The sequence below is a fragment of the Eleginops maclovinus genome, chromosome 2 (assembly GCF_036324505.1).
Source record: "Eleginops maclovinus isolate JMC-PN-2008 ecotype Puerto Natales chromosome 2, JC_Emac_rtc_rv5, whole genome shotgun sequence".
In the NCBI taxonomy this organism is placed as follows: domain Eukaryota; kingdom Metazoa; phylum Chordata; class Actinopteri; order Perciformes; family Eleginopidae; genus Eleginops; species Eleginops maclovinus.
The window spans coordinates 7,424,797-7,452,118 of NC_086350.1; the positions used below are offsets into that span (position 1 = coordinate 7,424,797).

The window sequence follows — 27,322 nt, forward strand, 5'->3', positions numbered from 1 at the left end:
GCAGTAATTTGGTCATAAGTAAAAGTATTTGACATGATAATGGTGCTAATTGAATATCAGGGCATCACCTGGGCAGGGGTATTTATCCTGAGGGGACCAGAGCTGCGTGTAACACATTTCCTGGCAATAGTTGTACTAGAAATCTCAAAATGTCGTGGTGGCCCTAAAAAGAAAAGTAGGGGATCAACACTTGATCTTTATACTGTATTTTATTGTTCCTTCCCCCCTGTTGTCTCCCACTGTGATGCTCAGCTAGCAGTTTGATTCTCAATGAAACAGTTGTGTTGACTCTTGCCTTTATTTCATTCTGTGTGTGTGTGTGTGTGTGTGTGTGTGTGTGTGTGTGTGTGTGTGTGTGTGTGTGTGTGTGTGTGTGTGTGTGTGTGTGTGTGTGTGTGTGTGTGTGTGTGTGTGCGCGCTCCATGTTTCTGTGAGAGAATAGACTGGAATGTTTTTAGAAACATCTGTTTCCATAACAACAGTTGATGGCAGTGTGACCTCTGCCCCTGTGGTAACAAACACTTCCTGTTTACTATCGGGACATCTTCACTGTTTACATTGTAACCCCATGCTGACCTAAAGTGTCCATCAGTCCATTCCTCTGTCCATCCGTCAAATGTCTAAGATTAGATAAAACAGAAACAGTACTTTAAAATGCCGTAAAACACCAAAAGCTTTATAAAAACTATCTAAACATTTTAAATCCCAATTTGGGATAAATAAAGAATTTCTATAAGTATTTCTGATTCTGATTTCTGTACTCTTCTTTCTCTATATTCTAATAGTATGTGTATGGTCAGAATTTGAGTATAGCACAAATGTATTCTGCTGTTGTTACTGGTCAGTATGAATATCTACTATTTTCTCAATTATGTTGAATACTTAACTGTCCAGTTATTTATTAAGTTCATTTGTATTCCACCTTTAGTCCACATATCTAAACAATTACTCTGATAAGATGACCAAACTTGAATGACAGCCCTACTAGCCATACTACTATCTCTCCTGTGTTTGCAAATTGCTGTATCACTATGATACTTAAAACATCTATGCAGAGAAGAGGAGACAATGTACGGGTGTAAGAAATAACATTTGATACTCTGATGGCATATGGCCTGTCAGGGCTTTAACTATGACTGGTGTCACAAAATTTGCCAAGTTTTAACACAAACACTCTTTTAATTTAGGCGGTGAAATCAAAGTTGCTCTTAACTTGTATCTGTCAAGTAAATCCAGTGAAGTAAAGAGTACAATGTGTCCCTTTAAAATATAGTGGAGTAGAAGTATGAAGTAGCATATGCTCAAGAAAAGTGAAGTCAAGGCAGTGACACAGCTGTGTTTTTTAAACCAGGTTCATACAGAAGAATGGTTTAAAGGCCCTTTAAATATATTCATGCAGGCAATCCTGCATCCATTCCCCTTTCCACTTTCCCTTTCTGACTCTGTTAGGGAAAGTGAGGGCTGTTTGTATGGGTTGTTACATTTAACCACTGTATACACTGTGTGTGTTTGAACATGTGATCACAACAAAAGAGTGAGTTAATGTTTGCACACATTTGTGTACTGTATGTGCATAGAGAATATGAGCAGCCTAGAGGATTGTGGGAAATCTGTTTGTGTGTCTATTTGTGACTCTCCGGTTTGTGTGTGTTTGCAGGGGGGAAGGATGGGTGATGTTATTGTGTCTCTCGGGAGGTGTGTGTGTTTAGGTAGTGGGTGGGTTGTTTGCAGGTCTCGTAAGTCTCTGCTGGGGTGGTCTGGTTTAAGAAACAAAGGGGGTGTGTGCATGTGTGAACATGTGTCTATGGAGGACTATGCTATCTATTCAGACTCAGAGGAAGACACACCTTCCTCAGCCGGCTCAGTATAGATGTAGAGAGCAAGAGGAGGAAAAGCCACAGAGAGAAAGTGAAAGAAGAGAAGACAGGATGAGGGGACAGGGGCTGCATTTTGCTCCACAATGATCATCCTACCATCATCACAGCATCTCGAAATAGGATTTTGTCATTGAAGCTCATGAAGTGGCCTGAGGTAGGTGTCATAATTCCTCTCAAGAGCATATTTTCATTTAGTCTAAGAGAGCTAGGATGTTTTATAAAAGCTGTAATCCAAATCTTGCAAAAAAGAAATGCAGAACAGACATACAATTCACATGCTGCTATTTTTACTTTAATGTATCAATGCCTGGCAATGGTTGTTTGCTTCACTGAATGTAATGGGAGTTACTGTATTAGTGGGTTATAAAGTCACCAACTCATCCCACATCTTTGCACAAGAGAACATAAACAGTATGAGCATGGACAGAAACACACAACTTACATGCACTGATGTCTTTTTGTTGTTTGCATGTTAAAAACAAGTCTGTTTACAGCATTCTCTGACAGCATTAGTCTAAAATTCCTGGACAGAATTCTTAGTAAGAAGTCAGTTTTTGGACCAGTATGGACAGTATCTGTGCCTGTTGCAAAAGTTTGAGAATCTTACTGCTCTTTTTTTTTTAACTTTCAGATCATCCAATTAAACCTTCTGGGTGCCTGAACAAGGGACCCATCTGCTAGTGGAATTCTGGCCCAGAAACAATAGTACCAGTGGATGCATTTGGACTCTTTGCTTCAGTATTGGGATGCAAGAAATGTTGATGGTGATTCATTTTATATAGAAACTTAGGAGACGGACGCACAGATGTCAGACTTCTTCACCTCCCCCTCTCCTTCTCCCCCTTCCCTCTTCCACTGCGACTACAGCGACTGGTCTCCCTCCTTCTCCATCATCCCGTCCGTCTACCTGCTGGCCTTTTTGGTTGGTTGCCTCGGCAACGGACTGGTGCTGTGGGCCTACCTGGACCGCCCCGATGGAAGGGGAACCGGAAAGACCTGTTACACCGGCCTGTTCAGAACCAGACAGCAGAGCATTAGCAGCACTGGTGGACTTCCTCAGAAGAAGGCAGATGTATCTTCATCAGAACAAAGACCTTCCTCTCACTCCTCCACCTCCTCCTCTCATCCTCCCTACATCCCCCGTCCTCCCCGCTCGCTCACAGACTCCCTGATAGCCAGCCTGGCGTTGGCTGACCTCTGCTTCCTGGTCACTCTCCCTCTGTGGGCGGTGTACACAGCCATGGGCTACCACTGGCCTTTTGGGCAACCCCTCTGCCAAATCAGCAGCTTCCTCACGGCGCTCAACATGTACGCCAGCGTGTTCAGCCTGAGCATGCTCAGTGTGGAGCGGTACTGGGTTCTGACTGGGCGACACCACTCCAGTCACCATGCCCCACAGAGCTGCCCCAGGAGGACTTTGTGGGTACTTGGAGGGGTGTGGGTGCTGGCAGGGGTGCTAGCACTTCCTGGTTTGCTGCTGCGCTCTGTCAGGGAGGTGGACCCTGAGTCTGATTATGATTATGAACAAATTCATCCCACCGCTGACTCTGGATCAGTCATTCTCATCTGCCAGATGGATTACTCCATGCTGATTGGAACAGATCTGGAGGAGGCGGATAGAGAGAGGGCAGAGGTGTGGTGGGCGGCTGCTTTGAGTCTTAAATCAACTCTTATTGGTTTCCTGCTTCCTCTTGTCATATTGCTGGTCTGCTACTGCTCATTGGCCCAGCTCCTCAGCAGACATTTTGGACGGGGCCCTCGCCCTGACCGCAGGCGTCAGCGAAGACTCCTCAGGGTCATCATCACATTAGTGATGGCTTTCTTCCTATGCTGGCTGCCTCTACATGTTAATAAGACTGTTTCCATGCTGCTGGAGTTTGGTTATGTCCCATACTCCTGTTCTTTGGATCAGATTTTACTGGCTGCTCAGCCATACGTCACCTGTTTAGCTTATCTCAACTCCTGCCTAAACCCTCTCCTGTACGCTGCATGCGACCCCTCGTTCAGGAAGAGGTGCAGGGGAGCTCTTCTCTTGTTGTGCAGGTCAAGCAAGAGGAAAGGAGAGGGAAGGGATGGAAAGAAGGGTGAAGGAGAGGAAGAGAAAGAGGAAAGGAGTTCAGCTTGCCCCACAAGAACACAGGAGGAAACAGCAGATAGAACAGAGGCAGGAGAAGAGGAGAGGCTGGGTGGGATGATTCCTGAGATTACTGCTTGAAATGAAAGAATCATATCTTAAACATAACATGAAGTCAATGTGTTTGTTGACAATAAAGAAGGGTTGAATACGATATGTTTTTCTACAGTATCGACAATTGACTTGAGTTTACAAGCGGACTTAACTCAGACCCTGGAAGACATTGTGTCAAAGGTCGATATTTTCTAAATAAACATCCTTATCAAATGAACATTAAGGGGCTTACATTCCAATCTACATATTTCCCATGGGAAAGTACCAACCATTCCTAAAAGATAGTTGTTTGTCAAATGTTATCATGACATGTGAACTGTTTTTATATTTTTCAATATACTGTTGTTTATTGACTTGGGTTGCACTGTTGTTTTTTTCTATTAAACTATGAATAATGTAAACAAGCATTTGTCTTTTTAATTGTGAGAAAATAAAGTGCATCTATTAATATGTTATACATGTGGTTCAAATGAAAGGGAACACAATATAATATATTTTAATTATACTCAGCAAGCTAAATAAGTTCAGTTGAACATTTAGCTTAAGAAAATACAGTTTAAATATAATAATGTTACATCCAGAGAATAAAACTGACAAAAAAACAATATGAAATATATTTTGCATTTGTTTATATCCCAACCAAGAAAAGTAAACACATATTTAAATGCAGCAAAGGTCCACAGATTGAAGTCAAACCTAAATCAAATGTCAAATGTCTCAAACGGGTTCGTAGTTTTAGTTATTGACCTGCCAGAAAATGGCAGAAATAGTCATGTAACTCCTAACTTAAATAAATCACTGTGCAAATGTGAATATAGTTGAACTACCAGCAATATGCTGCAAAATGCACTAGGTTACTACTGAATTCTCGTAAGATTCAGTAACTTTATTGTCATTGTTAAGACCCAACGTAATTTATTTTGTGCTGGTCCTGAAGGTGCAACATATATAGAATACATTTAAAAAATAAGACTAAAAGAAATTATCCTTAAAAGCTAGAGAGGCTTAACAAGATGATAATAAATAAATACAGCTGAAATAACTACACGATCGAGCATCAATATTTACACGTGTGGATTGCACATGAAAAGGCACTATATTGCACATAGTAATAAGACCTTATTGTACGTGCATGTATTGCACATTGCCATTTAAAGGAACCAGACCCCGTCCAGAGGGTGGCGGTAGTGCACCATCAAACAGTTTGATAACCTCCAGCAGCCTCACCATAGATGTCCACATCGTTTTCATGCAGAAAGAAAGGGCGCCTCTTGGTATCAGTAAACTATGCATATGTTGGTGAACCTCTGAAAACAGCAGCTTAGCTCATTGGTTCTCTGTCGAGTTTCTTCGTGCACAGCTTATATTAGGAACACCTTGCTAACTTACAGAAAGTTGCACTGTTGTCATATGTGCTGTAGCTTGACTGTTCCGAGAAGAACTGAAGATGGGAACAGCATTGATTTACGATGAGGAGATGACCAAATACAAACTGCTCTGGGTTGAGTAAGTATTCTACATGAGTGGCGTAAAGATACAATTTCTCTATGATTTGGTGTAAAGTTGTTTGCTCGTCAAAGTTATTGTAGCTTGCCTCAGCTAACATGAGCTAACAATATGTTAATGAACGTGGTTATCTGTAACGTTATCTTACTGAGTCCAAAGGGTGTCAATGGTTAGCAAATGTGTCTCTAACGGAGTGCAGGAAATAGTAAACTGTTTTTTCACGAGTGATCCATTCGTGCCTAGTAACAATAGGAACTAGAGTTGTGGTTTGTTGTAGTTAGCCCGGACGGTTATTCAGGAGCACCCTCATCTTATAAGTATTTAGTTTTTAAAAAGTTCGAAAGTATATTTCGCATACGGTAGTGGCTGGTTGGAGTGGCCTGTTACCACCCTGGAGTGAAATGAGTCTTTGATTATGGACAGTTTTATGGATTCTTATCTAAATAATAATAGTAGATAGTTTTCTATCCATTGCTGGATGTCTCTTATTACTATGTTAACGTAGTGCCAGTTTATTGACAATTCGCATTTTATTATTCAAAATAGCTGGATTTGTTGACCAGTATTACATAGTAATATTTAAGGCGATAATCGGCTCTTTGTGTCTGCAATATGGTCCTTTTGACACATTTATTGTACATTTAATATGTTTTCCGTTTGAATACTGTTCTAAATGTTGTCTTTTCTATTCAGGGTAGTATCCAATGGTTTTGAGCCTAACTCATTTTTCTTGGTATTTTAGGAAGCAGGTGTTCAATAAGTATTAAAGAAAAATGTCTGACAAAAACACATGTACAAATTATGTTACAGATCAAAACATCCATTTGAACAATACAAAAATATTCATCTTAATATCATACTACATGGAATATTATTTATATAATTTTGTTCATCCAGCCCTGCATGTAAGATCGAGGTACCTGAGCGTCTGACAGTGAGTTACGAAGCTTTGAAAAACTCTGGTCTTGCTGATCGATGCGTCTCTGTTCCTGTCCGCGAGGCAACGGATGAAGACATCCTGCTGGTCCACAGGTCAGTCCTGATGTCAAGAAACAGGGTCTACTTGATTCAGTTCATTGCTCTTCCTCTGTGTGAGGATGCAATAATAACCTTAAACCCCTCAGCTACATGTGCTTTGCTCCTTTAAAAGTGAGGAGTACTTGGAGGCGGTGAAGAAGACCCCCTATATGACTCTGGAGGACCTGAAGGAGTTCACCTTGCAGTATGGGGACGTCTACTTCCACCCTGTAAGTCACAAACATACTTTTTTTCTTACTGAGTGGTAGCTATGAATATTTTCAATGTCTAGTTTTCAGCTTTCTCATTTTCTGTCCTAGAACATCTATCACTGTGCCAAGCTGGCTGCAGGCGCCTCTCTGCAGCTGGTGGACAGTGTGATGACGGGGAAGGTGAGGAACGGCATGGCTCTGGTCAGGTGGGTAAACAAGCTGATATTTACGCTGATGCTTCAATGAGTGTGTTTGAGTCTCTGTTTTGTTATGGTTGATGGTTTTGTTCTGTTTTTACTAATGCCAAACTAAACACTGCACAGTGTCACTTAGTAAATCAGTAAAATATCAATTGCCTGTGATGAAACTTGTGCATATATTCATTACAATATTTTGTTAATAGTTTTCTTTAAAAAATCTTTGACTAAATCTTAGTAGATCAGGGATTTTAGCTATAGATTCTAAATTGGCTTCTTTTACTACTTTGTATATCATTATAAACCAAACATTAAGTCATAAGGCTTTTTTAAATGTTATGTAAAGGCTTAATAATTGATCAGTTACTGAAATGAATCCTGACATTTCTTTCATTTCACAGACCACCAGGACACCACAGTATGCGCAGTGCTGCCAGTGGATTCTGTGTGTTCAATAATGTGGCCATAGCAGCTCAATATGCCAAGCTAAAACATGGGGTTAAAAGGTATTCTTTTGTTAATTCTTGCAAGACCTTCTTTCTAAGTTGGGCCAAAATATACGTATTGACTTATTTTTATATTTTCAGGGTGTTGATTGTTGACTGGGATGTGCATCACGGTCAAGGGGTGCAGTACTCTTTTGAAGATGACCCTGGGTAAGTCATTCCTCTTGACTGAAGGATCCTGAATCGTTAGGTTGATGTTTTCTTCCAGCATTATAAATTATGCATTCTACATTTTTATTCACAGTGTGCTCTACTTCTCATGGCACCGCTACGAGCATCAGAAATTCTGGCCTCAACTTAGAGAATCCGACTACGATAATGTTGGCAAAGAGAAAGGAGAAGGATTCAATATAAATGTACCGTGGAACAAAGTAGGTAACCACAGAAATAGTTAAAGTCACAGTTTTTTATTTGCTATGCCACATCAATTGCTTAATCTTTGACACTACTTTTGAATTGACTAAAATAATAAGTTGAAAGAGAGTTGAAACTGGATTCTCTGCTTTGACATTAATATAAATTATTAATTTTTGTATAAAATCAAAGAACAGACGGGTAATTAAGGGTTCAACTCAAGTTAATTCTTCTTAATATAAATGAGTGAATTAAAGGATAATTTAATGTAATATTTTTAAAACTCTTATCATAAGTTAGTAGGGCCCAACAAGATGTTTTAAATTGCTTTTTTGTCTGTCCACCAGGTAAAACTTGCAGTAAACACAATGAAACAAACAAGTAGCTTTACTGATTTTTAACACTGAAACCAGGAAAAAAATAGCTGTTTTTTCAAATCAAGTTATTGAATATTAAATGTCATCCCTTTGATACTTATCTCAATTTGCTTTCATGTTTATGTGTTTGAATGTTTTCATAATAAGCTCCCGTTGTGATATATTAGGTGGGAATGAAGAACAGTGACTATCTTTCAGTCTTCTGTCACATGCTCCTGCCAGTCGCATATGAGGTAAGCCAATTTTACGAAACTACATTTTTTCTAACTGATACTTATGTGTGATTTTATTACCGTTACTATATAATTAACGATCCAAATCTTTGACACAGTTTAATCCCGACTTGGTCCTGGTGTGTGCAGGCTTTGACTCAGCCATCGGTGACCCAGAGGTACTTAAAATAAAATAATAAAGCTGACTATGAGTGTGCACTTATGTCCTGTTGCTATGTCCTAAACATATTTTGATTGTCTTTTATTTTCAGGGTGAAATGTGTGCCAGCCCGGATATCTTTGCCCACCTCACGCACCTCCTGATGAACCTCGCAGGAGGGAAAGTGTGTGCTGTGCTGGAGGTCAGTCAACATACATTTAATATCAACACATGGATATAAAACAATTTCACCTACTCACTAACACCTGCTTTCCTGAAGAAGAAATTAGTTGGGTTTGGCCTATTAACCAAGTTTCTAATCTACATACAAATACATGTTTTACTTGAGCATATTTATGTAACTTTTCATAGTAATAGCCAAGGGAAAGTCTTGCATATTGCTTCCGTTCTGTTGGAGGGAAAATTCTGTTGTAAAAAGTTGTATTGTGTGCTTATTTTCCAGGGAGGATACAACTTGACTTCCCTCCCCCAGTCTGTGTGTCAAACAGTTCATACTTTGCTTGGAGATCCTGCGCCTCGACCTGCAAACCTCGATGGTCCCTGTGAAAGGTGGGTCTCATCCTCCTTTAGATGTTGTGTCTGTGTTTCATATGTTTTATACATTTCTTTTTCTCTTCTCAGTGCACTTGAGTCCCTTCACTGTAGCCGATCAGCTCACAGGAAGTACTGGTCCTGCCTCAAACATGCAGGTATAACATCCACATATGGAATGAGGAACTTACCCACAATTCAACATGGCTTCTGACAGTTTGGTCTCAGATTCAGGTGCATATTGCTAGTAGCGGCTAACGTAGCCTCAAGCAGAGGTTACTTTTTTATTCACCACTTTACAAATGATTTCTTTACGTCTTTCTCCAGCTGAGCACCCCTCCTCTGATGTCAGCACAAAGCGTCTTAAATTAGCAGAAGAAGAAGAAAAAGTGGAGAATGGAGAAGAGAAGGAAAAAGCAGAAGAAGAGGTGTGGCCCGAGCCTCCGAAACGTGTCACTGCTCCTGTCCGCACTGCTTTAGTCCTCCCTGATGGCGTGTCCTGCCCAGACAGATGTAAACTCTTCAGCTCATCAAAGGACCCGGTCATAGTCAACAAACTCAGGTACCATTATTACACAGTAATCAGCTTTATTTCTTAGTAATGGCACAGGAAGAGTTATCAGAGAGGGAACCTAATTGAAAACAACATTTCAAATCCTCATTTCACCTTGATTTCTATTTAAAAATGTGTACTTTTTTCTTCAATAAGGGAGAATTTCCCTAGAGATGCAGCGGACAGCGATGCTCTCACAACCCTCTCCAGTCTTGTTGCCCTCGTGGAGAAAATGGAGAAGAACGAGGTACAGTCCGGATACTATTTGTGTCTTTAAGTGCCAGGATGTGATCTGCTCCAAGCTGATGCCATTATATTTAATTACCGCCTTTCAGATCTGCAATGGCTTGGCTCTGGTCCAAGACGTCTCCATGGCGATGACTTGTGTTGTCCAGCACGCTGCAATTGCTCTCAGCAACCGGTAAAGCACTGTGGAGCTAATCCAGTGTGTACAGTCCCAGTTTATTTTAAAATGACTTGAATAACTTCATATTTAATGAACTTGTTACCACTTTCTCGTCATGCAGAGTTTTGGTTGTATGTGTTGGAGACGTGCTGGTCCCAGCTCATTACAAAGAGGATGGGTAAATATAATTTGTCTCTCCCTGAATTAACTTTGTCACACAACTTGTCCCTCTTGAGCAAAATAAAAATGTTTCCCCAAGATGACAGAAATCTTTCTATCTTCAGGACAATACTCCTGGTGCACTTCAGCAACAAGGAAGAGGAACAGAAAAGCAAATATCATATTCCTGTGTGTCTGAAGAAGGTACTGTATATTACATCTCTTGCAATGGATACAATAGTCTGGATAGTTCTGTTATTGTCTACGTGATTGTATGATGATTAGTAATATATTTAAAATGTACCATTGGTTCAACATCATGACCCCTAAGTCTAGATTAACAATGAGCTTGGGAATATTTAATATTGTATATTTTGAAGTATTGCCGTCATGATTGTACCACTCTGTAAATGAGTGTTTTAAGTGCAGGGTATGTATGTGTGTTTGTTGTATGACAGATGTGTCTTTGTCTGTCCTCACAGGGCTGCAGTGATGTGTCAGGCTTCATGCAGGCTGTTTTGGGCCTCCTCTTGCCTCTGGGATACGAGTATGACCCAAGTCTGGTCCTGTTGGCACGGACTCCAGACAGCGGACTGTGTGACGGAGCGTGGCAACAACTAACAGGCCTGCTGCAGGGCCTCGCACAAGGACACACACTGGTGCTGTTGCAGGTAAGCAGGCTGGAGCAGGTTGTAAAAAAGTACAGACTGGGACAGAGTTTCCGTCTGTCCCCAGGGTCAGAACCAAACGTGGAGAAGAAGCTCTCAGTTTTTATTCAATGCAGAGCTCAGAGAAAACTCGACTTCTACCATAACCCTTTTTATCTTGAATTGATGCTTAAAACTTTTTCCAAGGTCATTTAAAGATTTGGGGAGATGTAAATAGCAGTGTGTAATTCATTTTATAATTTCAGGAAGGTGAGAGGGCGTATGTTGGCCCCACAGCCTCCTCTCTCCTGGGGGAGGCTGCCCCCTCCGTGGGGAAGATTAAGGCTCCTCTACTAGAGGACGTGGAGTCCATGGAGGGATTAAGAACCAGACTGCAGGTGGACTGGAAGCTGCTCCAGACTACAGGTGAGTTCACAGCAGCAGCAGCAGCATCATAAATCAACATGACACATAATGTGACATCCACAGAGTTTAAAATGACCTTTACTTTAATAATAGAAACTTCTGTCTCCTAAAACAGCACCAGAAACTGGAAGAGGCGAAGAGCACTGAAGCAAATCCTGTTCATTTATTTTTCAAAGAAATCAGTTGATGCAAGATAATCAAAGGTGTTGAAACATTTTGTATTTTTGCTAGATTTTATGGTCCAAACGAAACTTCAATCATTCCCGCTGTGTCACTAAAATAAAAAGATTTTTGTACATGAACCTTTTGATAGATTGTCTACTTTATTTGTAATGCTTTTGATTAACAACTATTTTTTTCTGTCTTTTTAGAGATTTGTTTACATCACTCACATCTTTGATACTGGACAATACATGTTTAAGTTATTAAAAATTAAGATTTCTTTTTCCTTTCACATTTCAAAAATGGAATTTCTATTTTCTTGACATTTATCTCAAATCTCTCACTCTCAAATCATTTTCTCATTTATGCGTTGCCACATTATCATAGTCAATTACTGTTTATTTTCTCATTTTTTTATAGTAAAAAATGAAGTATGTTTTTCAGTTCTGAGATACTACATTTTCACTGTTCTTTCACAGTTTACCATTCTGCATGGTCAGTATTAGTAGTATGTATTTTAATTTAAGTTCTTTTTGAGTGCAGGACTACTACTTGAGCATTTTTGTTGTGTAGAAATGCTAATTTATTATAGTGATCTAAAAACGTATTTCAGTACTTCTAAGTAAATCCATGCTTACTCCACTTGCTGGTACTAGATTTTAGATGATTTTTATTTCGGTATTCAGTTACTAAATATCTGCCAAAACCCAGATTGATGTTACTATATATTATAGTATGTTTGCTTAGTATAATACTGTCTATTTTTAAGAACCAGACGATGAAAACCCCTGTTCCTACCCATGCCTCTAGGGGGCGCTGTGGGGTGACCCGTCGGTAAACATGGGCGCAGATGAAGCTGTTTCCCTCACATGTGAGTCATTGGTCTGTTGATGCCCGACCGGCTCTGCCTTCTTCAGTGTGTTGTCTGCCTGTGAATTTTATCTGCTGAATCTTACTGTACACCGGTGCCCTGAACGCACCACAGGGAGGAGTAACCATATTTATATATCTTTGGGAGTGACAATATTAACAGACATTAAGGGAGAGCACACAAACGCATCATACAGAAAGATGTCAGCGAACACATCTGCGACCCCGCAGCCCGCAAAAATGAAAAAGGACGAGTCTTTCCTGGGGAAATTAGGAGGAACCCTGGTGAGGAAGAAAAAGTCTAAAGAAGGTAAGTTGTTTTTCTTGATATTCTAATATAAAACAAAGGCTTCTATCCTGTTGGGGTTTCTGTCCATGGTGCTGCAATCACATGATGGGCTATTAAAATATTCCCCCTCTGGGAATCAAAGCACTCAAATCATGCAGAGCTCCACACAATGTATGTAAAGACATCTACAGTAGGCTATAGTGTCTTCCTTCTCTTAAATGAATCCTTTCTTTATGTTTTTATCCTTATTTTTAAAGTAGTTTTTATTATGGATTTATAACCTCATTCTTATTGTGTCAAAATTCATTATAGCTTCAATATTTAAGATACTGAGCCCTACTATAATGGTGATACTTCTTTGGAAGTGGTTGAGAGGTGAGCCCATTTCCTCTGAACAACTCCACAGGCATTTACCATGAGATAATGGACATAAATAGATCAAAAAAGATGCAGTAGTGGTGCCAGGAATGCAAAGTAATGAAGATAAGTTGTTACAGGGTCACTGTTTTAAACATATACATATCAAACCCCCTCTGTGTTATTGTCCTACTTTTCCAGTTGGCCAAACTATTTTCTGCCCTCCCTTGGGCCAGACACTGTGTGGTAAAACAGACAGCTGCAAGGTTTAACGCCTGTGTGTGTGTGTGTGTGTGTGTGTGTGTGTGTCTGTGTGTGTCTGTGTGTGTCTGTGTGTGTCTGTGTGTGTGTCCTGTGTTTGTGCTCACAGCCATGTGTTTGTAATCTCCATTAAAGGAGGCCCACCAGCAGCAGGACAGAGACCTAATAATTGTTCAGTAGCCGCATTAAATGCCACACATCTAAAAAGACATGAGCTTCCACCTATTTTAAGAAAGGTTTTAACAGTTTGATCTTAATCAAATCAAACTGCTAAATTTAGTGTGACAGTCATTTTCAGTTGTTGAAGACAAATATGACAGCAGTAATAATGTGCAGAAGAGCTGAAACAACTGATCAATCAGCTGATTCACTGACTCATTTTGATAATCAGTTCATAGATGAGCCCCATGGTAACAGGATTTCCCAAAATAAAATTCTTCATTTTATCATTTTTTAGTTGTCTGTGTTTTAAGACTGAATATGTCAGCACTGGTGGTCTTGGTTGCAGTATTATGCTTTTTGGGGTTTTCCCATTCCTGTAGTGTTTTACATAGGTTTTTGTGCATGTAAATGGTCTGCAAAGGCTGAAATCCCCCCCCCCCCCCCCCCCCCCCCCCCCCCCCGCCTGAAACACCTCCATTATTATTCTCCTTTGTCACTTACGTAACATAGTGACATCTCTTTGTAACGTTGTAATTCTAGCACATTGTAGGTGATAGGCTAAAGGGCGGGACATCTCTGAGCTGTTGATGAATCACAACAGAGCCGGCCAACCAACCAATCAGAGCAGACTGGGATATCATTTCAGAAAAAGTGAGAAAAAAATAGCACATTTTAAGCATTTAAGCATGAAAAATGTCACAGTAGAGCCACTAAATACAAATGTGAAAGTGGAAATTGGCATGATAGGGCCCCTTTAAAGAATAATGCAGATTTCTTGCTCAAATTTGGATATTTAAACCGTTATAAAGCTGTGTAAGGAGTGGCAACTTTACCCCCTGGACATGAGTAGAAAATCTCATAATAACTCTAGTCCTAACTTCAGTGTAGAGGATAGGTAAAAGTTGGGAAAGGAAAACTAATGAGATGAAGTTTCAAAATGTAATGTCAGTATTTTCCCTTTGTGCTAGTATTGAATTTACAACAGCAATCTGTAACTGTTCCTTTAAGTGTCCACATCCATTTTACCTAGAAAAAACCCTTGGTGGTCCCTCGAACTTAATGGTGCCAACATATACTGCTCAGTAGTGCAGGGAATAAGTTGTGCAGTGTGTACAGAAGAGATTCCCTTGTAGCCTCATTGCTGGTGCTTGAGTTCATCTTGTGGGAGCACAGTGCCCCCGTGTGGTCAAAGTGGATTAAAGCTCAGATGATACATTTTATAACTGTCATTTTAAAGTTAGAAGGTCTTGGTGATGTTATAGTTTTAAATCAGTATAACAATAGTAATGCATGTAAGGTGTAGTCCAGTGTGTGGTCTCACAGGCTGCTGCTTTGGTTTCTGTTACAGTTGGGTGTGGTCCTCTATATTCTTTAAGGGGAACACCCAAGAGATGAGTTGCCACTGGAAAAGTTGCTTCACATTTGCTGAATAATCATTAATAGTGCCTTTAAGACATGGACATATTATACAAATGTGACACCCCTTAGTAACCACACTTACATGTTTTGTGTTTAGTATTAAACACTTAAAGTAAGTGTTGCTTAAGGCTACTGGACTTTCTTTTTTACACAGCGCAGATTCCTGCAAGTGAAGACCTAGTTTACACAGATACTGGGTGCTCATTGCTCTCTTGGTATATCCTGATAAACTGAAAGGAAGTCTGCTTTTCTCTGACAAGGCTCAACTCCCCTTGTCAGCAACAGGCTGCAACACTGATAGTATATAAAAAAAGCACGTTTTGTTTTTCTTTATAAAGACTGAGAGGATTAACTTTAGGGCACATCCTCGCTATCTTAGAGAGAACAGTATCTGCACTCTGAAAATACAAACTAGAACTAAGGTACGATTGTCAGGATGGAGGCTGATAATAGTAAGTTGTCCTTTTGTTGTTGCCGTTTAACCTTTTTTTGCTCGCTTACATACTTATTTTTGATTTGCTACTTCTACCAAAACAAGGAGACTTTTTCCATTGGTTAATATTTAATGCATTCATCAAGAAAAGGCACAAATGAAACCAAGATAAGATGCATTTTATATTTTTACCATCTTTTGCTTTTCAGTAGACCAATTTGGCATCATATGGCTAATACCATGGAAATATCTATTTTTTTTAAAGCAACATTTTGGGCAATTTCTATCATTTGTTTGGCTATATTCAAGGCCATTATCCTAGAAATGTACTGACAGTCAAGTCAAGTCATTACAATGATTGGTCACTGATGTAGTGACCAATATGTGCTTATTAGCAATTGTTGCTGCAGTATGTGGAGCGATATTGTAACGAGACACTGCGGCACCCAAACGTCAAAGATATATATAACTTGTTCATATCCTGTTCACAATTCATAATACCTCATTTTAAGAACATTTAAAAGGCTATTTTCTAAAATATTTGAGTAGGAAAGAAAAAAAAAACGTTCTACATTTTGAATTCTACTATCCTTTATCCTTACATTTCAAAAATAATCACCCAAAAAGATAAATAGTGCATTGGTAGCTAAATAAAAAATTCTAAGTAAAATAGGTGTAATAAACTTTAAGTAATAATAGTTTATGTCTCAACCAAAGTGGAACAGTCCCAGTGACTCACTGGTGCCTGAGTTGATGTAAATAACCAGAGCGGCTATATTTAAGGTCCGGCCTGCCTCCCTCTTACTGCTGCATTATTTATACCTCCCCTGTGCCACAGTGAACCTCCTCCCACCCATGGGAGTAATGGAACCAAACAAGACGTGGTCGATTTCAATCTGCTTTACACTGTTGTTTATGTTGCTCACTGATTACATCTAGAACATTTTATTTATCTCTAAAGCAAAGAAGAAAACTGACCATATGTTCTTGCTGTTTTTCCATACTGGTTTGAAGGAACCTCTGAGGAGCTTTTGAAATGAATTTGTGCATTGAAGCCGGCATAAGATAAATGTTCTTGACTGCAGGCTTTGATTTGTATTGAATTAGTGTAATTCTGTTAACAGGACTACAGCTGCTGCCTGATTTATGATCCTCTGCAGCAAAACGTATTCCATTTAAATGCTCTGTTATCCACAGAAACAAGTGTATTCTCAGATTGCTGTGAAATGACTAGAATGCAATTTATACAACTCATTTAAGAAATCAAATGACATCATGCTTAATGCATTTATATAGATTAAAATGAAAGGATAAGCCAGCACTCTACCTCTCAAAGTCAGTCTGCCAGTCCACTGTTTGTGCGTTTATGTCCAGTGTGGTCCTAATTCCTGCCCCAAACACACACACACACACACACACACACACACACACACACACACACACACACACACACACACACACACACACACACACACACACACACACACACACACACACACACACACCCCTCAGCATGTCCTGTAACTGGACCGCAGTCGTGGGGTGGAGGGTTGTGACAGAAATAAACACGTGATGACGCCCCTGCCATTGCCCAGTCCCACCGACTACGATTCTCACACACACACACACACATACACACACACACACACACACACACACACACACACACACACACACACACACACACACACACAAACACACTCTTCTACATTTTCTACCTTAGCTCACTGCCGTCGTTGGGAATCAAGAGGTTTATAGACATGGCGGGGCTGTTGTGTGGGACTAAGAGGAAGAAACAAGGTAAATCTGTATTTATTTTGGGCTTTGAGGAACTTACAATTGTAATGGGGAAGCAGGAGATGTAACCTTAGTGCAACTGCAGGTTAATATCGACTAATGTTGCTGTAAGAGATCAGCAAGGTGTACGTAATTGTCTTTTTGAGAGATTTTGCTATATTGGAAGTATTTTCACTACTATTAATCATTCTGCAGAAATTTGCCATAATAAATTATACCATTTTATACCAAATTGTACTTGACTGTGTGAAGTGCCAGCAGCAGTTATGCGGTCAAATGGACAGCGGGGGGAAGAAGGCAGCACAATTATGATGAAATGCAGCGAGCTGGCTCTGTAATTACAAAGCAAACTGCTGATCTGTAGTGAGATATTCAGCTCTTATGGGACGGCTGAATCAGATAGGAAATCTGTGGGGACCGTTCCTCCCGGTGTAAATATGTACAGTATATCCTCTTTGTACATGCTTTGAAGTAAAGATTTCATCACAAACACGCAGTTCTAGACTTGCTTTCATTATATCCCTATTAGACAAATCTATTTTACATGCTTTTAATTTGAAAAACAGCTCAAATTCATCTCAAATTGTGTTTTCCTTGCAGACTTTAAAAATAGCAATGTCAATAAAATGACAGATTTCTGACCACTGAATGTTGTCCAGCCAGTTGTAGGTTGTACGAATTGAAATATAGGAGAATAAAAGCACTATGGCCATTAGTGGAAGAAAGCCTTAAATCCCTTAAGTGTTTCTTCAGTCGGAAGTAAAAGCATCTCATTGATTTTATTCAATGCCAAGTGTGTGTTACTTCTTCTGTGCCTTGTCACCTTTAATCAGCTCTAATGTTTACATTATGTTCTCACTTTAGATTCATTTTAAGTTTGATTACACTGACCACTTACAATTTGGTCTGAGAATCAGATTTTAAATGCTTGTGGCTTCTTATGAAACTAATAAGCTGCTAGACTCGAGCAGAAAAGAGAAGTCACAGGTCTGGTAAACTTTCTTCTAGGTCAATCCCCCCCAACGCATGCTGACTCAAATGACCTCACTTGAGGCAGAGACGCCGCTCCTGGAGGCATTATCATTTTCCCCCCCTTTAGATTTAGAGAAATCTTTAGAAAATATCATTTTGTTCCACTCTTACAGTTACTGACACTGATCTGAGAAGAGTGGTGGTGGAGTGACTGAAGTAGAGTCTGTAGGTGAGGAGAACGTGCAACAAATTGACTCAAAAATCAATTCAAAAGTAACACCCCACTTTCCCAAAAAGGGACCGTTGGTGATTGTGCACTGATGCTGTGACCGGTGATTCTCACAAGTTTTTTCTTTGATGCCTTTCATTTCTGTCCCACACTCTCCCTACCTTGCTTTCCTCACTGTATGCCTCCTTCATATCAAGTCTTTTTCTGTTGATTTGTTTTGTTTAATTAGCGGTTCTTGTCTTTCATGTTTTTTGTGTGTATTCTTGTCTGACCAGTGAGTGATCTCCATGAGGAGGGGAAGAATGCCATCAATGCTCCCATGCTTCCCACAGGGACAGAAATCCATCCGGAGGACACACTGATGGGTATATACACACACAAACACACATACAGTATGCATGTAACCACAGCTTATTTAGAATATAAACTCTATATTCTGTGTTTAAACACTACTATCTGTCTGAATGTGGGAAATGTGTGTATTTATGACTGGAATTTGAGCTGTTGATGAATTTGCATTTCCAACATGATCAACTTTTTCAGAATTTTGTGTTTCAAATCAGATGTTACTGAGGTCACAGAGAAACATCAGAATATGTTGACACACTGTGCCTTATTGGGACTTTGACATCTAAGTAGCAGGAAATGAAAGTGGGTGGGGGGAGCCTTAGCCCTAAGTAACCATGTGAATCACAGTTGATATGAGAGTGATAGAAACAGTGTGTGTCTGTGGGTGTAGATCTGTATTTATGTGAGATAAAAATGTCTGCTTGAAGGGGGGAGATATGTGTGTAGGAAATGATACAGGTCCTTTTACTTTCACCCGAAACTAAGTCACTTCTTTTTTCTTATATTATGTTCACCAGAGGAAAATGCAGAGAGGATCATGTTGGACCCAACATCGCGGGAGAATCTTAAATTTAAGGATCTTCTGAAGGTAGTGTGGGATCATGTTTTGTGCACAAGCATTACATCTCTTCAGCGCAATCAGAGAGATGAAAATGTAAAGAAAAAAAGCACAAAAAAGACAATAGATTTGATTGCGTCATGATTTTTGTCCAGGTCCTGATAGACTGGATCAACAGTGAGTTGGAGGAAGACAGGATCATTGTCAAAGACCTGGAGGAGGATTGTTACGATGGACAAGTTCTCCAGAAGTTATTTGGTGAGAAATTGGTTTCTTTGCCAGTCTAACTCTCACAACGTCTTTAAATTACCAGCACTTGAAGAAATCGTAGCACTAAAACGCTTTCAATTCCTAATTTTGTTGGAAAAGAAGTTACAGACAGACTTTATTATAAAACAAACCTATTTCAATTAAAGAAACAGGCAGCACCAACCATTTTGAAAAAAAAAGCTATAACTTGATGCAGTGGCTCTGGTGTAAAGATTTTTTGTTTCAAATTCTGATTTCGATATCAGGTTATGACCAAAACTTTGCCTTTTTGCTCAAATGTTCTGCCAATAGTCAAAAATAATTCAATATAATAAAGTAACGGTTGTGTTAACTATGGCGCTGTCTCATAAGGCTTCAAAGTCTGTTAGTGCTTCCCCCTTGTGTCTGTTATTTGTAACAGCAAGAGCAAACCAAATCCTAAAAATCCTCCACTTGTTACTCTATAGATTGGAAAAAAGCATGTTCTTTAAACAAAATTGTCTGTAAAATGAATATAATTCAATTCAATTGTCGTATATATTATTATTGCAGACTGACAAGAACTTGCACATTCATTTACGGAAGCCAGGTAATACAAATAGGACTGACACGTATGTTGCAGAAGTGTCACGAACAACAACTGAAACACACAGCAGGAAACCTTTTGTTAAGAGACATGGGATTCTTATAATTTCCTGTTAAGGCTGTTGTTGTTTTCACGCTTCTTCAAGACTGTTGCACCTTCTGTACCGCCCTTTGTTGTACCGCCTTTGCTAAAGCGAAGTTTTTGCAATGAAAATGAAAAATGTATGAGAAGATCCCCGGTGCTGCTGGTTTGTTTTTCTTTATATTTGAGCCCACGCCCTTGAGATAAGCTCACTAAAGCCTTCTTCCTTCTATTGCTTGCATCAGAGAGTCTTTGTTGTTTAAAGCCCCCACATACCGTTTCAAGTTCCTCGTGTCGTTGTTTTCCAATAAAATAAACGTGTAGGCCGACTGATGCCGTAAGGGCATGACATTTGTTTTTGGGTAAAGCACAACTTTTTTCTTTTATATAAATTAAGTTTTTTTCCGCTCTTAAATAGTTTTTCTTCCTCTCATATTGTGTAAGACCCGCCTGAAGCAATGGCCTTCCATTGATCGCTACAGTTTAACGCAACACTGTCCCATGAGACACGATGTACTTCCCGGACTTTGATCTAATATTTCCTCTCCCATGTTGTTGACAGAAAAGTTGTCAGGAAGGAAGCTGAACGTGGCTGAGGTGACTCAGTCCGAGATCGGCCAAAAGCAGAAGCTGCTGACGGTTTTGGAGGCCGTCAACGAAATGCTTCGGCCTCATGGCTGGACCATTGAGTGGAGTGTGGACTGTGAGTTTCACTACAACTTCAGAGATTTCTAGTGGTTACGTTTAAGCACTTCCATGATTTGGTAGAATTTACAAGAGACAGAACTTTAAATAAGGTCATAACAGAGGCCGAGTTTTCTTCACTTTTATTCTGAATTAGGGCCAAGTTTAAAGAGATATCATTTCTCACAATACAACGCAATACCGCCATTTTTTATCCCATTCCCCTTAAACCTCCACTTTGTAATGCAGGGTTTATTTTAAATCTTAAGTCTCAAGCCATTTTACTGCACAAAACATTGGACAGCTGTTTTTACGGGCTGTGTCCTTGTGACAAGTTACCTGAATTTCATTTGCAAAGTTATTGGAGTTCTCCCCTTTCAACACATAATCTCTTGATTTGCATTACACAACATATTTAATCCTGTTCAGGTTTTGAGTAGCTCTCCAGATTTCCTGCTGGAGCCCACTGAGCTAAATTCATTCATGCTTTATTACCTTTCTGCCTCTTGATAAGAGCAGGATGTTACGTTAATTTTTAGAAGATTGCTTTCCCCCTATGTTAGCTTGGATTGTGCATACAGCTTACAGTCCTTTGATTTGATTTTCTGCCACAGCTATCCATTCAAAGAACCTGGTGGCGATCGTCTACCTGCTGGTGGCTCTGGCGATGCACTTCCAGGCCCCAATCAGACTGCCAGAGCATGTTTCTGCGCAGGTTGTGGTCGTCAAGGTAAAGTGGCTCATCAAACTCAAACAGGGTTAACATTCATTATCATTATGTGCAGCAACATAGGGATGGATACGGAGCTGTATAGTTATTTTTATTCATTTAATTACCAGCCCCAACAGTGTACAGCTGGTGGATTTGATGGTATTCACCTTGTGGTTCTGTGTGTATTCATGGCAAGCTGGATTCTTTGGGACACCTGCTGCAGCATGAACGAACACACAAGCTTTAATGTCTGTGAAATTTAACATCATGCCCATTGCCCGATTTGTAGGTGTGATCCTTTTGCAAGATTGTCAAGTTAAACTTTTATATAACCTTCACTGAGATTAGGAATTTGTTATTAAAGATAGGCAAATATATCAGTAAGTGACAGACAAACAACATAAGACATATAATGCAGAATATACCCAACATTTAACAGAAGTGTGTCTTTAATTTAACAAAACAATGTTCATCTCATCATAGAAATGACCAAAGTGTAACCTCAAAACAACCCAAAACACCATAAACATAACAAAGACCTATCCCAAACTATAATATAATTAGGATACACACCATAGTGATGGATAAAGGTTCAGTTTTTTGCCATCATTCATTATCTGTCTGTGTCGTCTGTACATATACTGTTCACAATGTGCATCGAAAGTTCTAGTTCTTCTGTCATGTAATAACTTGATTGTGTGTGAGCAGAAACGTGAGGGCATCCTGCAGACGGCTCTTGTGACCAAGGAGCTGACGAGCACCACAGAGTAAGGGCTGATATTTAATATTTGTATCCTCAACTGTTCCCTTTTTACCAATGCTGTAATTTAAAGTACTTCTAATGTTTCTTGTGAAATAAAGTATTTTAAAATCTTTTTCAGAATGATGATGGGAAGGTTTGGTGAGTATCAGAGACTCAGTAGTAACCCTTTACCATGATTGTTTCCTATTATTTATTTCCCTGCTTAAAGAAGTAGTTCTGCATTTTAACATTATGCTAAGCTAAGCTAACCACCTGCTGGCTGTAGACATACATTTACCTGACAGAAAAGAAAGTAGTATTGATCTTCTCATCTGTTCTGACACCTTAACATTTCCCCAAATGTCGTATTGTTACTTGAAGTATATATAACCTTTGAATCATTTATCTTCCACAAAAGAGAGAGACGCGTTTGACACTTTGTTGGATCACGCACCTGACAAGCTCAACGTTGTTAAAACGGTATTAAAGACATTTCCTTTGCATGATAATGGATAGTTATTTAACTGTGCGGTAAAAATGATTAACAGTCTGTTGATCCTGTTTCCAGTCTCTCATCACGTTTGTGAACAAACACCTGAACAAGCTGAACCTGGAGGTGACTGAGCTGGAATCTCAGGTAAGAGGTTTGATGGTTTATCTACGGCCTTGTGATCCAGTCAAAATTTAAATGGTCATAGTCAGTATCCTGTTACAATCTTATTTCCAATATTGTATTTGATTCCTCTCATCATCACTTAATGTGCATGTAAAAAAATCCTTTCTGTTTTACTTGTTCAGTTAAATACTGTATTTGCTGTGAATTTTTCGTGCATTTAGACATTAATACTGCATATACCTGCGTGTGTGTGTCCAGTTTGCTGATGGCGTCTACCTGATATTGCTGATGGGACTGCTCGAAGACTACTTTGTCCCTCTGTACAACTTCTTCCTCACTCCTGAGAGCTTCGAACAGAAGGTGAGTACACCTCCTCAAAAAGTGGAAATTGTCAGTCGAATAGGAAAACTTTTAGCAACTCATCACTATATTGAGTTTTCATGTTGTTACCCTGCAGGTCCACAATGTGGCGTTTTCCTTTGAGCTGATGCAGGATGGAGGCCTGAAGAAACCCAAAGCCAGACCAGAAGGTATTTTATAGACATATTAAGTTATTACAAGATCAGAAGACAGTTTCCCAGATGAGATTTTATGGAGGCTAACCAAGATTACTTGCTGAAAAGACCCTATAAGTTTAATGGTTGTCCTTTAGTAGCTGTCATATTAAAAGATGTCCAGTAGATGGAGACTTTGCCTCACACTTAAAACTCTTATACAGGATAGATGTTGCTGTGTTCATTTGGTCATGAGCAACACTTGTTAGTTTATATAGATAATTAAACCTTATTTCCCAAAAATCTAGATCTGACTTATGTAGTTATTTTCTGACGACTATACGTTTTTTCCCCCACGTTTCCCTATTTGTCTCATAGATTTGCATTTTATTTACCCATTTTACTCTGCATACCCCCTGTAGAGTTGGAAATGCTATTACAGAAATAGCTTTCAGAGCGTGATCTAATACAGTTGACTGATCACGTACTTAAACTGTAATCAGTATTTTGCTCCACTGAAGGATTCAAATTAAAATCAGAAACTGTTACTTACAGTAAGCCGAAGGATATGATATTGGTAGAAGAATATATTCCATTTTTTGTTGTTGTTCAGTTAGAACGGAAATCGTCTCCATCACAATACAATCCCGGCATATCTAAGGGACAATAATGCCCGACAAGTGTCCATTATCCGGAATTAATTGATAACGGGAAGGAGCCGGAGTCCATTAATTCCTGATAATGGAAAACCGCTTTTCTCCCACTTAGAACATGGTCACTTGCCACAGAAAAATTAAATTGAAAGGCTTTCATTCATTTTTTTATAATCCATAACTCCCTGGTATCATGTGAGGTTTTGATCATTACCATCCCAAAATATTTATTATCCACTCAGGCCCCATTTGCTCAGCTATGAGCCTTAAAATCTAACGTAGTGCTTGCATAATTCAAAGTAAATATATTTTGACTGTATGTTTAACAACACAACTAGCATGCTATATATCCAAATGTGTTATAAACGGTATCAATAAGTAAGGAGGGGCAGTGTACCAGTTGCCATCCTGCAGCCAGTCAGAATTGAGTATTCACCCAGACCATGGTATGATGTTAGAGCCATAAATATCTGTTTGAACATCTGGGGCTCATCCTACTGTCGGCCTCTTTTAGGAATATTAAATATATATAGTGTACAATGTAATCCACTGTTACATAATTCTCAGAGCTACAGTACTTAAAATATTCACATTTTGCTCCATATTCTTGTCCCATATTCTTTCATATTTCATATCCGGCAACCCAGTTTTATTTGACTTACTTATACAGTATATATGTTACTACTTACTGCACATACTTTTGCTTTTGATCTCTGTTTTTATAATTCCTTTGGTTCAAACTACTGTTAACATTTCCTGTTATCTATGTCAATATATCTTCATTTTATTATAACTGCACTATTCACAGTCCATGGAGATAGCAACTAAGTATTATGCTGCACAGCTGTTGATTTTATATCGTGAATCTTCAACCAGTATGTGCTAACTTTCAAAATGTATAAATATTGTTTCTCTCCACGCTGTATAAATTCTTTCTTCTACACACATTTAGTTTTTTTTGCCAAAAGGATAACATTTCTTCCCACCAAAACACAATTGGACATTATACTTATTATCTTCATAGTTATATAATGTTCCTACTTTCCTGCTAAAGCTTCTGAATATCTACAGGTTGCTTTTAATGATATCAACAGTGACAATAATGAGCTTAATCCATCTCAGTTTAAATACCCAGCTGTAACAAAATGATGTCTGGCTTGAATAACTTAACCTCGTCCTATATGTGATGAGGTATTACAATAAGCACTTATGTAGTCCAGCATGTTACTGATGAAGAGAACAGAAATGATTTTTCTTCCTATGAATCTCTCCTTGTAAGACGTAATACATCATATGATCTATGATGAGCTATTCTAAGCCCTGCTTCCTGTTTAAAATTACAAATAACCTTTAAAGAAAAGTAGTTCAACAGCAATCACAGTGAGAGCTTCTTTGCATTGTAAATATGATTTTATGGCAGCGAAGATCATTTGTCTTCAGTGTTTCAAGGAAGATTAGTTTTTGTGACCATCAAAGGTCTAATCCAGGATCCCCCTTAAAAACATGTTTGTCAAACTCTAATACAGTCTCTTATCTCCCATTTGTTTTCCAGATGTTGTCAACCTGAACCTCAAGTCCACCCTCAGAGTCCTCTACAACCTTTTCACAAACTACAAAAACTCTGATTGAACTTTTCCAGTTTCACCCCCCTGATATTAATTCTGAACGCTGCTCTGTGCCTGTGCTGATATTATGCGTAGCAGTCTGGACACTGCAGAACCCCAACCGGGACCCACAATGATGTGGGACTTAAACGACCCAGGGAAGAAGCCGGAAAAGGCCCTGAATGTTAGTCATTAATCTTCCCCAAATGTCAGTATTTATTTATTCCTTTTTTTAAATATTAAATGCAACTTAGAAAACCCTGCAACCTTTCAGCCTTTTAAATACACAACCGTCGCAGGATAAATAAATGAGGGCCGACTGTTTAAACATTTGTGTTAAACTGATAACTGAAAATACTGTTATATATTAAATAGTATCTAAAACACATTTCTGTAAATATTAAAAGTATAGTTTGGGAAAATGGACCTATTCGTTTTACTGCCAAGAGTTTGATGAGAAGATCGATATCACAAAATGTTAAGCTAATGTAAGAGCCAGAAGCGGCTTCGTCTCTACTGAAATTCTGAGTTGTTATGGCAGACTATCTTAGTATTAAGTAAGACATATATCAAAGAGTCAAATTCTTGTTGTAACTCATTACCAAATACACTTTTACTTGCTGTTTTTTGTATGATTAGTGCAGAGCTGTTTCCCTCTGCTATATTTGTTATGCTAGGCTAAGCTAACTGTAGCTTCATGTGTGTGGTGAGAATTGATCCTCTCGTGTTACTCTTGATAAGAAAGTAAATAAGTATTATTTCCTCTTTCTATTCCTTTAAGAAACTTGAAAATGCGATGTGTTATATATTATATGATATCTGAAAATGCTTTGTTTGTATATTACTACAGCTATATATACATATATATTTGCTTTTACTTGATAACTGAGGTAAGAATGATCCTTCTTTCTCTGACCTATGCACATCACTTTTCAAGCCGTAAGAGCTGCTGCTGTTTTGCCTTAAGTGCTGTGCGCTCTCTCAGCCCCAGGAGAGCCAGGAGTCAGAGTACCTTTGTATTGACCCAGCCTTTTCATACAAGTCTCCGAGGAGGTCTGGACCCTCACTCGGCTCTCCTGAAGCAGAGCCCGCTGTGCCACCTGGAGATGTGCTAAGATGTACCATGCATGGCTACTCATGCATTTTAAAGCCGGGGATGAATTATTAAGAGAGTGGATGAATCAATCTAAACCACGCTTGCGTTTGATGTCTCACCCCTGTGCATTTCTCGTTTTTTTTTTATTATCTTGCCTATCGAGAAATAAATGCCTGAAATCAAACAGAATGAGAATTTCATTTTGTCTCTTACTAGTGTGATGGGTTAGATTTGCTTTTGCCTTTTGAGCGAAATTGCCTTTGGAACAGCCAATTCCTGCAATTTGGGTTTAGCTAAAGGAATTATAGGTTTATTTTAGACCTTTTATTTTCTTGTCTCGTTCCTTTGTTGCTATGGTAACCTTCCACATCCCCCAAATTGCCCCTTCGTCTTGCTGATGGGTGGTCCTTTTTCTTTCCTCCAACAAAGCTGGTGCACATGCAGAGCTTTTTTGTTGTGTTGTCTGTATTTCTTACTCTGTTTTTTTTGTTGGAGAATGGAGAATTTGAAAAACCAGACGACAGCAAATTGATCCGCTCACAGATGGAGATGTGTGAGTTGAGTCTGAGTGTTTCAGGCCTCTGAGTGTCACGCTTCT

At 39.2% G+C, this 27,322-nt stretch overlaps 3 protein-coding genes across 6 annotated transcripts; all 3 read left to right on the forward strand.

The window, feature by feature from the left end:
* The first annotated feature begins 1,867 nt into the window (after window positions 1-1,867).
* Window positions 1,868-4,194, forward strand: aplnr2 (apelin receptor 2). The gene is made up of 2 exons (XM_063912845.1): window positions 1,868-2,031; window positions 2,509-4,194. The coding sequence occupies exon 2, from the start codon at window positions 2,683-2,685 to the stop codon at window positions 4,090-4,092; it is 1,410 nt and encodes a 469-aa protein (XP_063768915.1). The 5' UTR covers window positions 1,868-2,031; window positions 2,509-2,682; the 3' UTR covers window positions 4,093-4,194.
* Window positions 4,195-5,277: 1,083 nt separating this feature from the next.
* On the forward strand, window positions 5,278-11,651 carry hdac10 (histone deacetylase 10). The gene is made up of 20 exons (XM_063899500.1): window positions 5,278-5,571; window positions 6,469-6,603; window positions 6,722-6,818; window positions 6,909-7,006; window positions 7,399-7,503; window positions 7,585-7,653; window positions 7,748-7,874; window positions 8,402-8,467; window positions 8,566-8,625; window positions 8,719-8,808; window positions 9,070-9,176; window positions 9,249-9,316; window positions 9,486-9,720; window positions 9,868-9,958; window positions 10,047-10,132; window positions 10,239-10,295; window positions 10,402-10,480; window positions 10,759-10,947; window positions 11,190-11,349; window positions 11,465-11,651. The coding sequence occupies exons 1-20, from the start codon at window positions 5,513-5,515 to the stop codon at window positions 11,494-11,496; spliced, it is 2,010 nt and encodes a 669-aa protein (XP_063755570.1). The 5' UTR covers window positions 5,278-5,512; the 3' UTR covers window positions 11,497-11,651.
* Window positions 11,652-12,436: 785 nt separating this feature from the next.
* parvb (parvin, beta) lies at window positions 12,437-26,921 on the forward strand. 4 transcript variants are annotated; one of them, XM_063909388.1, is made up of 13 exons: window positions 12,437-12,691; window positions 18,576-18,665; window positions 19,167-19,237; window positions 19,363-19,465; window positions 20,686-20,826; window positions 21,422-21,537; window positions 22,228-22,286; window positions 22,401-22,420; window positions 22,680-22,741; window positions 22,830-22,898; window positions 23,136-23,237; window positions 23,335-23,407; window positions 25,577-26,921. In XM_063909388.1, the coding sequence occupies exons 1-13, from the start codon at window positions 12,583-12,585 to the stop codon at window positions 25,651-25,653; spliced, it is 1,092 nt and encodes a 363-aa protein (XP_063765458.1). In that variant the 5' UTR covers window positions 12,437-12,582; the 3' UTR covers window positions 25,654-26,921. The 4 variants fall into 4 exon arrangements, with proteins under 4 accessions (XP_063765458.1, XP_063765459.1, XP_063765474.1 ...); XM_063909389.1 differs by lacking the exon at window positions 12,437-12,691 and adding an exon at window positions 15,205-15,321 and having other exon boundaries at window positions 25,577-26,920; XM_063909404.1 differs by lacking the exon at window positions 12,437-12,691 and adding an exon at window positions 16,918-17,102 and having other exon boundaries at window positions 25,577-26,920.
* Window positions 26,922-27,322: the final 401 nt, after the last annotated feature.